The sequence below is a fragment of the Takifugu rubripes genome, chromosome 9 (assembly GCF_901000725.2).
Source record: "Takifugu rubripes chromosome 9, fTakRub1.2, whole genome shotgun sequence".
NCBI lineage: Eukaryota > Metazoa > Chordata > Actinopteri > Tetraodontiformes > Tetraodontidae > Takifugu > Takifugu rubripes.
In genome coordinates, this window is record NC_042293.1 from 12146469 (window position 1) to 12163286 (window position 16818).

A 16818-nucleotide genomic window follows, 5' to 3' on the forward strand; every position below is an offset into this window, starting at 1 on the left:
AAGTCTGCAGGGATTCAACCCTGTTATTCTGCTGAGGCGGAAAAGGTGGAGGGTGTTTAGAACTGGGATATACAAAGTAATATTTAATCCTTTTAAAATTATATCTCAATTTATTAGTGTCTTTGTTCTCCTCAGGGGGAATGCTCTGATTACGGCACGATGTGTTTAATTCCCGGAGCTTTTCGTAAACCCAAAAGACCACACACAGCACCAAACCAAACAAGTGTAACTTTCCAGATCCATTTATTTGAGTTGATACAGTACAACAGAGGCATTGTGTTGAGTAGAAATACACCCGGGCGGATGAATTAAGACATTTTACAGGATTGATGGAGCTTTAATATTCATAAGTCGATCTCTCAGCTCTAAGTTTGGCTGTTGATTTGGTAGTGATGATTCCGCTTTCCAAGTTTTCCTGTGCAGTTTGTCCAGAACACATCCGGCACGGCCAACCGAAAGGGTTTGTTTTCAGTAATAAGTGAAATGGCTTGATCACCAATAAATACAAGTATAAAAAACATTGATATCAATTTTCATTATCAAAAAAAGAAAATCTTATAAGATACCAAAGGCACGCACCTTAAACCACCTTTGCAGTCTAGAAATCACCAAAAAAATAAAATAAAATAAAATCAAGTGGCCAACAATAGCCAACTATGGTAATGAGACATAACAAAAATAATACTTAAATAACATATTAATACTATTTTATTTTTTTAATGTCATAACAAAATCCAGTCAAGTTTTCCTATGATTAGACTTCCTGCTAACTAAACGATACACACCACTTATTCCAGTTTGCCAGAGGTAAGGTTCACTCAGATTCTTTCCATTGCTTTATTTCCTTTTTTCTCCAGTTGTTCCAGCATTTTGAACCTCCGCTACTTTAACAGAGGTGGAAACTATTTTTTTTCCCCGATTGATATATTAGTACATCTTCTTGCATTTTCCAGTGTTCCAATTCGTTTGCAGTAGCCGAGCGTTGCCGTGGCGAGGCGCTTTTTGGCTTGTCTCGCTGACAGGTGTATCAAAACATCGGAAAGCTGGGACTCAAACCAATTTCGGGTCCTAAAGGTCCGTTTCTGAAGGGAATTTCTGACACTTCAAGGAAGCAGGCATTCTTTTGCGATGACATAGAGCAATATAAAGTTTCTTATATTTTGGAAAATCAAAAACAGAGGCATAATAAAACAAAAATACTAACATAGTATAATTTTCTCACTGTAAATCCAGTTGACAATAAAATACAAAAGGCAATAAAATGCAATATAATATGCAAGGGGTCTTTCATTTGAACTCCACACCCAGGACCGATCCTTCACACGGGAGGAAAACATCCAACACGTGATGTGCTTCCTCGGGGTCATCTACTGTTTTTCCATCCACATCATTTGATATTTTGGATGATGTCAGTCACCTTTGCACCTCTTGGCCGGTGGGTGAACGCGCCGAGGCCTTAAAGAACACACGCTGGAAGTCACAATCAAGCTGTATCAACAGCCTCCAGCATCTCCAAAAGTGAGAAAAAGGAAAATAAAACAGGAGGTTGGGCCCCAGCAGGGGGTGATTTCATTCACTGGTGTCACGTCTATGCTCACAAAAAACTTGATTCATGTCAAAGCCACAGAACATCTTTGGTTTCGAACTAAAACTTTCCATCTGCTCTCAACTCACTTTCTGTACACTCGCTACTCTACATAACCAGACCTTCCAAACTAAAAGCAACGCCGCCTCTCCCTCTTCCATCTGTGCACTAATCCAGGCTTCACACTTTCACACTTTCGTCTCCTTCTGGCCGTAATTCTGCTCACGCTTTCTCCCTCTTTTCTGTCAAAACAATAGCTGGCTAATTGTGCTTAGTGGACATTATATTCCAGTATACACAGCAGGGGGTGGGGGTGGGGAGGTATGAGCGAGTAACGCAGATCCCACCTGTGCTGACTCGGGCTCGGGCTGATAGAGATCATGAGCAACCAAACGTCTGCGGGCCCAGTCTGGGGAATCTGCTGAGTCGGCTAAACCGAACTACTTTGCTTGGCTCTTTTGAAGAGCTTCAGGTCAAATATTAACTACCGTTCTGAACCTTTACCTGTCTTAGGCTGCTCAAACAACCCGCCTAAAAAGAATCTCTTGCTAAATAGCTTGTATTATCAGCCTTGACGATGTGAAACAACCAAAATTAAGAAACCAGGCACATTCCAGGACTGTGAGATGGTGTCTAGTGTCACTAGGTGAGTCCCTCCAGGCCTTTCGGTCCTCCCAGCAAATGTGCACTCAAGCAAGCCGCCTCCACTGCTGACAAACTATGGACTTTAAACCCAACAGAGACCACAGAGGTGGCCTTTATCAGGTGGACTGTAGATCCTGGCTTATGTCTGTGATCCCACTAGCAGAAGGAGTCACTTTTGAACCCCAGCAGTCACGCTCGTGCAAAACGCCCTGGGTCTCCACATCAAAAAAGGACAAATGATAATGGGTTGCCCTGGCTTTCCCCTCCACTTTAGGGAAGTGACATACATAATTTATATCATGAATCAAAAAGGCACTTCCTACATATTTGACAGTATCATGCGCATATATAGGACACACACTTTTATAAAGGTGTATTTGCCTACTGGTTTTACTAACGCAGACATATTTATATATAAAGAGTAGATATTTGTTTCTGGTAATTATATATGTCAGTTCCCCTCAAAGCATTGGAGACAAGGAGCTTTGGACTCTTCCAGTAACAGCCAGGACCCACCAGTTTTGCACTTAAAGCTAAAAGCTACATACAGTATTAATAAATAATAAACAATGTCAGTTATTTTCAGAACAAGACCCTGGTTTTGTTTCTTCTTTTTTTTTTCTAAGTAAAGATCACAAAAGCATGTGCCCCGTGTGAGTTTTAAGGTGCTTCTGTAAACTCAGAATGGGTGCTGCGCGGGGGGAGCCCACCAGGTTCTGGTGGCCGTGTTTGTGATTCTAACTTTCCTTTTTGCTGAATATGTAAACATGTTGAACACAGCGTAGTCTCTGGGCGGGCCGCGCGAGCGGACTGGGTGGCATTTTCACGTGCCAGCTCCTCCTCTACCTCGTTGGTGAGACCCTAACTGGATATCCTTAGGCCGGTGAAGTGCACCGAAGTGTTTGAGTGCGTGCACGTGTGCGTGACGATGTATCATTCAATATGGTTTCGTTTTCAAATGCAAAACCACGGCTTCCCAGAAGGTGTATCCCAGTAACAGACCGGTCGTTAAGGCCACCCGTACCTACACACTGTACCCACACAAACACACACAAACACACACACAGTTCTGTTCTGCTCCCTTTTCTTCTGCCGCTTGACTGTTAGGTGAGGTTGCTGCTGATGTCCAGGGCTTGCTGGTACACCTGAGTCATGTCTTCCAGGTCCCCCAGCAAGGTGAAGCTGCCATTGTCCCCTGGGGAGCCCTTCGCTTTGCTTCCCCTGGTGAACTTGGGTCCCTGGTGAGGTGGGGCTGCCTGGAAGCCTTTGAAATTGGCCAAATGCAGCAGGTTTTCAGCTGACACGCACGCCCTGATGTTGGGGCGGAGATGAGGGGTCGAAGGATGCCACTCGGCACTGCTGAGGGAGCTGGGGGAGAGAGACAGGACCGAGCTGTCTTCCCCGACGATGCTGGAGGGCCGACTCTGGCTGCGGGACAGACCCGAGTCGGCGGAGGGGGAAGGTTCGCCCAGGACCCCGGCCACTGCTGCTGCGGAGGGGGGGCCGCTGTAGGTGGAGTACTTGCCGTTTCGCTTCAGGATGCCCTTTCTTCCCATCATCCTCTTTGGTGGAGAGGTGGCCACCAGAGACATACTCGCACCCCCTAAAAGCTCAGAGGACTCGCTGCGTTCTGGTGAGGAGTAGTACCCTGATTCCCGCTGCTGATTGTTCTTCAAGATGCCCTTTTTAGGCAGAGAGGGCACCATCTTGGCTGGGGAACCTCCAGCTAGACTCCTCTCCTCTTCCTCTTGGTCTGGGCTGGAGGCTTCTTCTCCACCTTCAGCTTGCTGAGGAAGCGCCGCCTGACGCAGCTCCACCTCCTCCCCACTGGCAGACTGCTGCTCCTCCGTGTGCCTGGTCTTCAGGATTCCTTTGGGTCTCTTCAGCCCGGGCTTATCTTCTGCTCCACAACCTGACTGTCCTGCTTCTGCGTTCTCTTTCTTGGACTTTTTGGGCCTCTGGCGCAGCAGCTGTGGCATGGCCGCCCCCTTGACTCCGGAACTACGTGGCTCAGTGCGGTTCTGCCAATCGATGAAGCGGGCCAGCATGGGCGAGCCTCCGTGGTCGCGTTGGGTCTCGCAGTCGCACACGCTGTTCTTCCAGCCCCAGTTTACCCACCAGTGGTTAGCTATGTCCTCTACTGTGGCTCGCCGCTCGGGGTTCACCATCAACATCCAGCGGATCAGTCCTCGAGCATCTAACAGAAAAGGAATAAGGTTAAACTAATGTTCCCCAGCACATTTCAGAAATTGCTCCTGTTTTCAAGAAAAAGCCATTGTTTTCTCATTGTGATTTGAAAAAGAGGAGCCAGAGTTTCTGCGTTACCTGACGACTGAGTCGGCTCTTTGTACTCGCCGTTGCTAATCTGGCGAATGAGGTTCTTGTGGTCTCCCCCGTCAAATGGCATGGTTCCATAAACAAGCGTATACAGCAGCACCCCCAGAGCCCAGCTGTCCACCTGATGTAGACAAAATAATCATTCATTTAGCCTCGCGTAAGCTTAGCACACAAGTACATCCCTGCAAGAGCGGTGCAAGTCTTCCATGGAAGTACTCACAAATCCCATTACTCCATTGGGAAATGGCTTGTTTCCACAGAGATAACTCCTCCCTGATCTCTCCTGCTCCGCCAGGCAGAAGCAAGTACTTTCTGACCAGCGACCTAATGCGATGTGGCTTTCTAAGGAAGCCGTTACATAAGACTCGCCGTCTGGGACATGAGAAGGTGCAGAGCTGTGTGGGAAGTGGTGGGAACAGAACCAGGCAGCGAGTCTGGCAGGGAAGGGAAGGGAAGAGAGACCACCTGGTCCCTGAAGACTCGCAGGAGACAGCAATCCCTGTCTCCTTGTGGGTTTCTGCCTATGACTGACAGCGGGGGGACGCTGAGAAAGATGAGTGTATTCCTAGCGCCAGTCGCTAAAGCTTTAAACCATAGACTCGCAAAAGGAAATCAGATAAGAGCTGTTTGCTCACCCATTAACTCTTCCTAAGGATCTGGAGCCACATCAAGAATGCTTCACTCTTTTGTTGTCACTGGTCTGTTCCCAGGGCGAGGCAGGGCATGCGCCATTGTTGTGTTCTATTTTTGCTGCCAGTGTTTTGCTGTAATTTGCGGTCTCGCCCCAACCGAAGTTCTGTAATTTTGATTGGGATCGTACCGCCATCCCATTCTGACACTCTGGAGTAAATTATAGAGAATTATGCTAAATTGAATGGTTGGAGTTGAATAAAAAAACAAGCTTTTCCCTGCTTTCGCTTTGTTTTATCCCAGCAATGCAAGGACAACGCCCTCCAGAATCACTGCAATTACCAGGTATGCAGCTGAGAGGAAACAATTTCACTCTCTCTTTGACCGCAGTCGTTTGATATTGACCTTGAGCGTCTTTTTGAGGCTGTGCAATTCATTTCCATCCCATTATAAAAGGGAGAAAGGAGGAAAAACATCCTTCAGTTCCTCACTTCAAAGGCCACAGCTCAGGGAGGGGAGGCAATATTTGACCCGTTGAGCATTAGTGGGCAAGGAGCTTTCCATTGACTAACAGTAATCCAATCAAAGGAAGACAAAGTAATCCCATCCAGTGCTGTGTATATTCTGTGTGATGATAATAATTACAGAGATAATGATGATTAAAGCCGAATAAACCAGTTAAATCATCCCGTCCTAAAAAAAAATGAATAAACGCACCCGTCGGCAAACAAGGACCCACCTCTGGGCCGCGGTACGGCCTCCCGTTGACGATCTCAGGGGACGCGTAGAGTGGACTGCCACAGAAGGTTTGCAGCAACTTGTCTTTATGGTATAGGTTGGACAGTCCAAAGTCAGCAATCTGCAGAAATCCAGGACACGTGAGCTTCGACGGATAAATCTCATTATTTGATTCTCTCCCCTCAGTTGTGGAAAGCAAAAGGTTCAAGTACCTTAATGTTGTGGTTCTCGTCCAGTAGCACATTTTCCAGTTTCAGATCCCTGTGCACGACACCATTCTGAAAAAGAACGAGGGGAAAAACGTATAATTGATTCATCCATCAATACATAATTCATACGTGGTGGAGCCAAGTAACAAACAGTCTGCAGCAGTGAGCCAGGATTTACACTGACAATGCTGGCTGGCAGCTCTCCGGGGGAATTCACCACCGTCCTTTGGTCTAGTACTCTTTAATTGGCCTTGTCCCCTCTGGGGTCTCCGTACCAACATCTGCTGCGATGTTCTTTTTGGAAATGGTTCACATGTGTCACATATACATGATCTTGTAATTACCGCCCCGTATGAACGATGTTCTCGCAACTTCATGGGATTAAAAACAAATATGCTGTTAATTCAGGGGTCCAGAAAAGAAGAAAGAGCCTGGGAATTAACATGTGGTATGCAGACAGGCGCGACTCATGCCGCGTGCGGAAAGTGAACGCTCCTCTTCGGGGTAGCGTTGACTGGATGATGGCGAGTAAAGAGCTCATAATCACATGACCCGGGCGGCTCTGTGATTGGTGGAGGAAAACAATGCATAGTTGCCTGTTGGACGTGTCAGTGATTCACACCAGGGATTATCTAAGGATTATGATTCATGGACGCATAGGACACTCCTGTCTGAGGTCCATGACATCACAGCAGATAGGAAGTGGATGGGGGGGGGGGGGGCGGTCATGCGAACATGCTGAGATGTTTTGATTATTGTTAATGAGGTGCAGAACAGGGGGTGACGGGGGTGGGGTTGGGGCTCTCGAGCGAAAGGCTTTAGGGGGATCTGGGGACATCCATCAGCGTGTCAGAAAGACACGGACAGAATTACTGCTGGACCTACTCGCAGGAGACTAATCAGAGCGGGAGATGGAATAAAGCCAGCGTGTGTTCCATCTTCACTCAGAAACAGATGACCCCTTAAACCAGCAGGCAGCGGCCAGCGCGACGTGTCGAGGGTCTGCAGATTAACCAGCTACGGACCCCGAAGACGCGTTGTTCACGTTCAAATAGGCGCTTCAGCCTGGAAAAGCTGATATTGGCCGAGCGCAACGGAGGCAAAGGCAGCCTAAAGGGAGCAGCAAAATAAATGTGGAGGCTTTTCAGTTGGGACGTCCTCACCTTGTGGCAGTGATGCACAGCGGAGACTATCTGTCTAAAGAAGTGCCGGGTCTCCCGCTCGCTCAGGCGTCGGCGCTCGCTGATGTAGTCGTAGAGCTCGCCCTTGCTGGCATACTCCATCACAATCACGATCTTGTCCTTGTTCTCAAACACTGTGAAAAGACCAGAGACCAGCAGGACTCAGTTCATACCTCCGTTTGGAGAAATAAATCTAAACTCATGGAAGGAAACAGGACGCCAGCAGGTTAAACTCTTAAAGATGGAAGGTTGTTATGTGAAAATAAAAACAGGGCAAATCAATTGACTCCCCCCCCCTTGTTTTGAAGCAAGAGCTCCACATTACTTCTCTCTGGGTTACATCACCCAATCTCCACCTCATGTGTCTGGCTGGGACACAACATCACAAGGAGGGGCTGTTAACTCAATCAGGCCCGCTCCTCGGAGACCAGCGTGGTGAAAACAGACGGAGCAGGAAGTCAAGGAGAGCAACAGTCGGCCTCGCAGGACGGGGAAGGGGGGGGCTGGCATTCGATCGGTGTCAGACGGTGACCTTGACGCGCTTGAACTCCGTCTCATGTCAACACATTTCGCAACGCACTTGTACAATCTCAACCGCAGCAGCGGGTTTCCAAGAAACAAAAGATCACAGTGACCAATTTGGCAGAAAGCACCCGAAAACCCTCGTTTGTGTACTTCAGATCCCAAACTGAAGGCTTCAACGTGTTCGACACTCTCGCTCCGTCGCCACGAGGGAAGTGAACATGTGGAGATGACAACGATGTATTTGGCATTAAGAGTCATTATTGTGTGGGTTGGTTTTCCCACACAGCAGGTTCGGGGGGGGGGGGGTGGGAGGGGGGGGGGGGGGGGAGCAAGGGCCTCTGCTTTCCACACCCTTGCGTGAGCACCTTCATAGTTTGTCACACTACACTTCCCTCAGCCTCCTCCCAGGGCCCTTTTAAAGATATAATCCTCTACAAAAACACACAGTTGCTGAGTGATGATAATGCTCCCTGATTGTGCCTGGGGGGTTGCGGAGGCAGCCCTGATTGGTGGACGCGGCGCTAACCGGGGCTGACACTCGCTCAGTCAGTCACGTCAGGCTGCGCTCTAAGAGCCAATTCTCAGCACTGGGACCGCCACCTTTGACCCCCAGTGGTGAAATAATTACCTAGCTTACATAACTGGTGTTTGTTGTGACCCATTCGGGCGGCCACCTACCAGTGTGGCTCCTTTGTCACTCACTGAGTTTTTATGAGCAAGTTAAGCCATCAAATCCAAGTAATTTGCACCCATGGCTAAAAGCCTTTCAAACGCTGTTAAAAGCAAGCTTTTTTGGCTTCACGGGTTCACACTGGAACTTTTTTTTAATTTTATGGAGTTGCTGCAGGTAACCTGACTGGAAATGTGTTTTGGACAAATCTTTACTTTGTTATCGAGCTACTGCAATAAAAAGATCTTCGTGGTTTAATTTACCTGCGTGGATTATGTCACCTTGAGAGCACGCGGCATAATGAATGCAATAAATGTTCTCCCTCACAGCTGGGCCATTGTTTTTAATGTCTGTTAACTTTATATCACCTCACGATTCCCCCCTTTCCCCTAAAAAGGAACAGTTTTTTGGACAACGCTTTGTTTTCTTGCTGGGAGTCAGCAGATGGAAACAAATGTCACATTTACACACAGACATCATGAATCAACGGGAAGCTGCAGAGCGGGCGACTTTTTAGAGAAGCCTCAGCTGGCTGTAGTGGCGGATCGTACCACACCGTGAATCACAGCTCAGGCAAAGAAAGCAAATAAAATCTCCCAATCTCCTTCTTTATTCTCTGCAGGATGGTCAGACTTCTGCCACCGCACTTTCACTTGCGGTGGCCGCTGTGTTTGCAGGATGCGTCTGGGTCATCCGTGTATTCTAGCAAAGAGAGCGCAACGCACCAGGAGTGACAGGAAAACCCCTTCACGGTATGCTGATGGATGCAGAATCAGAGGGAGTGGTAACAATTCATCCTCCAACACATCTGGTTCGGCTTTGATTCACGCAAGGCCGTTAGCAGGGGCTGCTCAGGAGGGTGTTCCCAGATCCTCGAACCTAAGGCCCTCAAAAATATATCACTGAGCTGGGTGTGGGCCAGACCACAACAGTAAACACCGGGTATAAGGAGAGCGGTTGAAGAGCAATGGGTCTGGTTGAGTTTTAGAGCTGGAAGCACGATCAGGCGCGCCAAACGGCCTGGGAGTTTATAAAGATCGGCGTTTGTTTAATCATTCTCCAACATAACATTCAAGTCAGCTGCACTTCAGCCCTCCAGCTGACTGTTGGCACATTCCCAGAGCAAATAAAAGATGTTTGTCATATATTCACACTGCGAGCACCATATTGGGGAGTGGGACTATAAAGATAGGAGAGCGAGATACAATTCGCCGCTTTCCTGAAAAGGGCACCGAAACTGTTGCTTTGTTTACACAGGCGGGAGGAAAAAAGTCACAAATCACACAAAAGTGCTGCACATTGTGACTTTAACTACCTGTACGCAGGCCCCGGCTACATTATAAGCGGTGATGAATTGCGAGCAATATTCTGAGGGAATTCAATGGGAATTGTTTAACCTTTACACTCGCAATTAATTTGAACCCACCTTTCCTTGCAGCGTGATTGGGGTCATTTAAAAGGACTCATATATAAAAAGATCCCAGAGGGAACATGAGCTTGGCTTGAAGCCTTTGATAGTTTATGAGCCTCTCCCCAAGACGCACATATATATTGCTATTGCTCTGGGGAAGGACTTGGGTCTTTCCTCCCTTCACAGTGCATTGGACTGGACTCGGGTGCAGACCTGGGTGCCTCTCTAGGTGGATACACGTGTACACGAGTCTTAAAGGAGACTTGCACACGCACTGATTCCCAGCTGCAGTTGTCTCTAAGTATCAGCAGATGTCTGGCCCTGAGATCAAGACCAGAGGAGACAAGACATGAGACGTCTAAGATGTGGAGAGACAATCCCTCAGAATACCCACCCCCCCTTTTACACACAAACCTTCAACACATGCACGCACACACAGATCCAGATGCGCATTGTCAAAGCCATCCAGACTTTAACCGGCTCAGGCAGGCAAACGGAGGAGAGGAGATGAATAACATCCCAGAGCTGTAGTCCAGCTCCTATTATGACATCCACATGTCATAACATGACAATTCTGGAGCCGGGCCACGAGTGCCGAGCAAGCTCAGGGTGGGGCGAGATTTGGCAAAATGAGACCGGCATGCGTGGCTGTGCCTTGCACGTGCATGCGAGCGTGCGTGTGCCTCGACGCTGCAGACCTTCACCTTCGTATATAGAGATGATGTGAGGGTGGCGGAGGGACGACATGATCTCGATCTCTCGGCGGATGTGAACCATGTCCTGCTCGTCCTTGATCTTCTCCTTCCGAATTGACTTGATGGCCACCTGGAAAGGGCAGAGATAGAAGAACAGATTCAGAACATACTGCTCACCATCAAACGCCTCCAACTGAGCAACGAAGTGAAATCAGTCAACTATTAATCATCTTAGTCTCTCATTGTGGAATCTCGCCTCCTTTATGTATAATGCAAAAGAAAAGCGCTCCATTTGTTTCAAACTACGTGACTCACAGTTCTGCCGTGAGCCCTGACCTCACATAAACTGGATACAACTCAGTGTTTGGGCTGGGTTCTGATCCGAGCCAAAGAGGTCAGGGTCCATGACAACCATCTACAGTAAGAGAGATAACATTAGGAGATATGCTGCAGCGTTATCTGTGCTTATGATAATGTTAGCAGTTAAAATACTTGCATGTCGCGTGTGTTTTTAACGTGCTGTGTTAGCCGTGTAACACGCGGGGGAGCTAAAGCTGATGGGAATACCCTTCCTTTCAGGTATTTGGGGATAAAACTGTGGCCCGATGATTGCACCCGTGCAAGTTCCAAAAAACTTATTACAATCCGCTGTTGGCAGCGAAAGTCTGAACAGAATTCCAGGGCAATCCACCCAGTAGTTAAGGAGACGCTTCCCTCAAAGCCACAAATGTCAGCTACACGGTGGTGCTGGGGATCGACAGTATAAGTGGGCTCTCTGGACACTGTAAACGTCTGTTTGAGATTTCACGCTAAGCCATCTTGAATATTTATGGGGATAATTATTCAGTAATCTTTGCAGGCAAACTCAAGAAAATCAGTGCTAATCTATCAGTGTTATCTATGACAGAAACGAGGTCTTAACACTCAACCCTAATGTTGTTGTTTTTTTCCCTCGTCAGAAGGTCCACAAGACGCCAAATTAATGGTTCGAGTGCAATTTTTTCCTGATAAAAGCTGCTGATGAAGTAGGAGCCAACCTCAACTTGAATAAGTCAAATCCTTAACCTCAGGCAATAAGAGGTTTGCAGCCTCCTCCATATGGACCAATGCAAAATACACAGTCGAGCACAAGTCGCCATAATTGTAGCCTAAACATTCGGAAATGGACGCTGGGTTTGCTTTGAACGGGACGGTGTTGAGTCTGTTCACTCAGAATCCTGTTAGTTTAAACTTTTGTCCTCTCCACACTAGTAAAAGTATTCCACTGAGCCCAGCTTTATCCCATGCAGCAGCAACCACAACCAGTAGCGATTGCCAAGCTAATTACTGTGTACATCAATAAAAATAACCCCAGACCGGAATGGCTCCTTCCAAATGATGCTGCGATTGCAAAGATTTAAGATAAATGATATGATAATGAACAAAATGTGGTCTGAGGTGGGGGTGTCCTCAAGCTCTGCTCATAATTGGCAACGGTTGCGCGAGTCTCTCTAACATCAGGAGACTCATCGGCACTTCATAGCTCGATGGAACGCCTCTTTTTTAAAACCCTGATGTTGAGCAGCGAGGCGGATTTGAGGAGTGTGTGAAGAAAAGCCTTTAGCCGCCGCCATCCGAATCGCATTCCGTGCCACAAATGGAACAGGCCAGCTCCTCTCGGAGACAAAGCCAGGTATTTTCTCGTATCTTCTCCTCATATTCCCCCGTCTGGACCCCGACGCGGATCATCGGAGTGGACTGCGGATCAGCCGCTCGCCAGCCGACACGGTTGTGCTCGTCCTTAAGTGGATCTCTATTACTGTCACTCACTGCTAACAGGTGCTGCACCACTGCTCCCCCCCACAGGTATGGAGCCGGCCTCGTCTGGACCCCCCACCCCACCCCATCCCACCCCATCCCAACCCCGTGCATCACACAGGTCGTTTGAAGTGAAAGTCGGCGCTTTGCTCCGCTCCACTGGAGCCTGACATCTCCCTGCTCGTTCTCAGGCCATTAAAATAGATGAAGTATCCATCGGATGCTGCCCCCCCCCCCCATCTGGAGACCATGGCGATCAGACGCTTTGAGGGTGCGTGCCTGAATCACAGAGGGTGAGTAAGAGAACGAGGGCCCACCGGGTTTCCACATCTTCTCAAACGCAGCCAGGAACCGTAGGAGCTGATCAACAGCACCACATATAGAGCAGGAGTGTTTTGCCTCTTGTGCGCCTCTCCAGAGGCCCAATTGTTGGGAGGTGATGTAATCTGGTGCTTTAAGCTGACGTTAATGCGACTCTAACCCTTCGACCCTTCTTATTTTGGCGGAGGGCTTCCCTGTGTCTCTGTGCAGCCTCCCCCGCCCCCCTTCATATATGAAACAGCGCCCCATACAGGATATTAACCTTCCCCTCCATCTCATTTCCTGCCGCCAGTGACCTTTCATGTGTCCCGGCCCATTTTAGGCCCTGCTGTCACCGCGACCTTTTCACGTTCGTCAACATGACACACACGCTCAAGTCTCCCGAGCATGCAAACGTGCACCGCTTCTTCCCCGCGCAGGCGCCTCCACCTGCGCTGCAGATCAGGACGTCTACCATCCCTAAATTTGTCTCGGCTCAATAAAGCCATCAATCACTGCCACTTCCTCTGACAGGCTAATCAACGTGCGCACGAATGATCATAAATCTTTCTCTCCATCTCACTATCATGCATCAAACACTCGTAAAGTTTTTTTTTTATTTCGCTCCGACTGTACGCTTGAGTGTCATATAATTACATAACCGTCCTCGCTGCCACACAGGCAAGAGCGACTGGCTTCAGGTCAAAGGTCAAGCAAACCCTCAGAGTGCCGAGCCGGACGCACGTGGCCACCGAAGGCTTCGTCTTCGAAGCGGGGGCTTCGTCTGTCTGCGGCGTGCTGGAACTCCACGCAGAGAGGAGGCGGTTCTCGGCGGACTTCCCTAAGATACACAAACTCCCACGTGAAAAAAACGCGGCGCCGCGAGGAAGTCCTGTACTTTAGCAACGCGCTATTTTAAATCTGAAGGCAGCTGGATACACGTGAAGGGACCGCAGCGCCCAAACCGACGGCGGACGAGTTGTTTACTTAGAGGGTTTCTGTGAGTTTTCCAAGCCTTAAATACCAGAGAGGAGGAGCAGCTCATCTGCCGGGCGATGCGGCCCAATTACCCACGCGCACCAGGAACTGGGACGGCCTCCGAGAGGTTCGTACCAGAACCGGGTTCGTGTCAGAGAGGTTTGGGTTTGGAAATGTCATCCGCACATCAGTTCAGCCCTTTCTGGTTTAGCTTCTCTGTGCATGTCGAAATAAGAACGTTTGAAATTTCCGTTGGAGTTTTAAAGGCTACTGTTTCACTTCAGAGCTGTTGTGGCAAAAAAAAAAAAAAAAAAAGGAAAAAAGGAAGAGGAAAACACGAGGACGAGGGGCCAAGTAGGACAGGCCTGGAGAAACTAAGCCCCTGGCAGCAGGGTCATGTTCCCCCTCTCCAGCAGCAGATCTGCCAGGAGCTATAAAACCACTGGTGGACATTGTTGACCTATACCTCCCCTCCGCCCCCCCTCCCGGCATCCGCAGCGCTCGGAAAGTTCCTCGCATCCTGCCAAAACTGGATCGGGGGTCAAATCCTGATACACGTGCAAACGTCAGGGGAGGGAGAACACTGTAGCCAGCCCCGGAGCAAAACGTGAACACAAAACTGCGGCGATTAAAGCGAAGCTGGGGGGGGGGCGCGGTTAGAAGGGGTGGTTATCTGTCTTCGGGGGGGCTCTGATCACTGAGGTCACGTCAGTCAGTAGCCGGATTTTCACACCAGCATCCGGTCGTGAGGCCCAGCACAGCACAAGGCGTGTGCGAACCACAACTCCCAGACTCTAAGAATGCTTCGGGGAATTCCCCCCCCCCCCAGGGAAAGACATGCACACGCTCCTCTGTGCAACAAAAGCAATCATTCAGGGACTTTTCTGTCCTGGTTTAAAGCCACAACAGCTGCAGAGAGGGAGCGCCTCTGCTTCACTCACCTCTCTGCCCGAGTGCCGCTCGATGGCCTTCTTGACCTTGCCGTAGGTGCCCCGTCCCAGCGTCTCCAGGAGCTCGTAGCGGTGCTTCAGGTTGTGCTTGTGGTGGTGCTTCTTCACACCGGAGGTCCTCCGTCCAGGTGTCTCGTCGGGCGAGCTTGCGGGCAGCACGGTTGGATTTGGCTGGGGAGGGGAGGGGTCGCCCCCCGCCGGTTTGCCCGCGGAGGCATGGCCCTTCTGGGTCCCGGGACGAGTTGCCCCCCGGTGGGGCGATAAATAAGCGGTTTCCATCTAAGTGGGGAGGCGTTCAAGCGCCCTTCCCACTGTTAAATATATCAAACTATCTACCTGAAACTGATAATACTCACGGGTCTAATAAGAGAGACAATAAATAAATAAATTACATACTAGTCACATTATTACATGTGGATAACATTTCCAGATTGTCTCAGCTGATCAATATGCTCTGATCAATGAGAATTCCTCCTACCTATTCATGATATTATCGCTATATAATCAGTCTACTATGGATTACGTATTAAAAAGTCTAAAATGACATCATCGGTCTATAATTACCTGATACATAGTCCTATATCCCCAATAACACTAAAATCTATGGATTTCGTACTAGAAATATGTATTCAGAAATGGTCAGCAGGCAGCATGCCGAAAGCCGACTACACTTTCGATTTAAAGATGATATATTGGCAATAACGTGTGCAAGCTCGAATCGAATAATAGAACAAATATGGCTCTCCTCACTCCTTAATTGCCTGACATGACCCAGCCGAGGCTGATTGTAGATCGGTCACCTTATCTGTCGTCCTAAACGCTGCCGACATCACCGACTCACGTCTAAAAGGCGAGAAAGCTGCGACGAAACCGGCGTTTTGGATGAAGATGACCCTCATTTTGTCCAGGTGCGGCTGCCCGTTCATCTGGACCCGCTTCTGGTGCGCGACTGTCTGATCCGTGCGGGGCTCGGCTGCGGTGGAGGTGCGCTGCGATCGGACACTGTGCGGAGCTGAGAGCTGCGGGTTTGGGCCATGGTGCGGTCGCTGCTCCCCCAGCTTCCTCTCCCTGCCTTGTTTCTCTCTCTCCAGCCAACGTGCGGGGCTGTGGATAAGGATCCGCGCAGGATCCGTGGCCGGAGGCGGGGTTTGCGCAGACCTCCTCCTCCTCCTCCTCCTCCTTCGCCTTTCCTCTCCCCTTCTTTGTGCTTCTCCTCGCCTCTCTCTCATCTCTGACACGGTGTGACTGACGCGCATCGTGGGCGTGACTGGGAGCGCGCCCCCATCCACCCATTCACTCATCCCCATTGTCCCCAGTATGTGTCTGAAATGTCCCACCATTCATTGATGGGTCTAATACAATCATCTTCATCCTTGGGTGCATTTCACACCCATTTAGTAGAACCTAAATAAATGTCCTTAAACATTTTAAATACAATTGTAGCCTGTTATTATGGATGGGATTAAAACTCTGACCGGAGCCATGCGAAAAGAATAATGACAATATTCAACCCTAAGAAACTGACTTCCCCGCGCACATCCATAGCCTGTTCCACATCTTAGAGAGGCCTTTAACTTGTGAACAGTCCCTGATCGAACCAGATCATCTGGGTTTTAACAGCCTCTGTGGAATCAGGGTAAGGAGCAGCGCCATCTTGTGGCGGCGGTCTTCCCTGCAGCCGGATTCTGTCACAACATTTGACTTCAGTTCCAACTTGGGGCAATTTAGAGTCTCCAGCTAAGCCGACACGCATGTTGTTTTGAACTGTGGTGGAAAGCCAAAGTGCTTCAGGAAGCTCCACGGAGACATCGGGGGGAACACGTATTAAAGCAGGACCAGTGTGCTATGGAGCAACAGTGCTCACCACCGCACCAACACGCCTCCCTGGAGGGCACAACATGTTCACATGTCATAGATCAACAAGCACTGAGGTAAAGCTCACTCATCAACGCTTTATTGTTCGTTTCATCCGTACAAAACCCCGTGTATAATAACCACATGTTGTGGCTTCCTCAAACCTCTGCTCCGAGATGTTTCTTGGCTGAGACTCTTGCTGTCACTGTGGCCAAGAACACGCTGCCCAAAATGTTCAAGTATTCCTAAAATTCATTGCAGGTGCTGGTAGGACTGAAGGGACATTAAAAAAAAAATAAAAAGAAGATAGAAG

The 16818-nt window shown here is 49.0% G+C and overlaps 1 protein-coding gene across 1 annotated transcript; it reads right to left on the reverse strand.

Moving 5' to 3' along the window:
* Nucleotides 1-226: 226 nt before the first annotated feature.
* nuak1b (NUAK family, SNF1-like kinase, 1b) lies at nucleotides 227-15860 on the reverse strand. Its single transcript, XM_029841488.1, has 7 exons — nucleotides 14643-15860; nucleotides 10636-10756; nucleotides 7308-7459; nucleotides 6148-6213; nucleotides 5937-6056; nucleotides 4556-4688; nucleotides 227-4427 (listed from the first exon to the last, which is right to left on the reverse strand). The coding sequence occupies exons 1-7, from the start codon at nucleotides 14928-14930 to the stop codon at nucleotides 3334-3336; spliced, it is 1974 nt and encodes a 657-aa protein (XP_029697348.1). The 5' UTR covers nucleotides 14931-15860; the 3' UTR covers nucleotides 227-3333.
* Nucleotides 15861-16818: the final 958 nt, after the last annotated feature.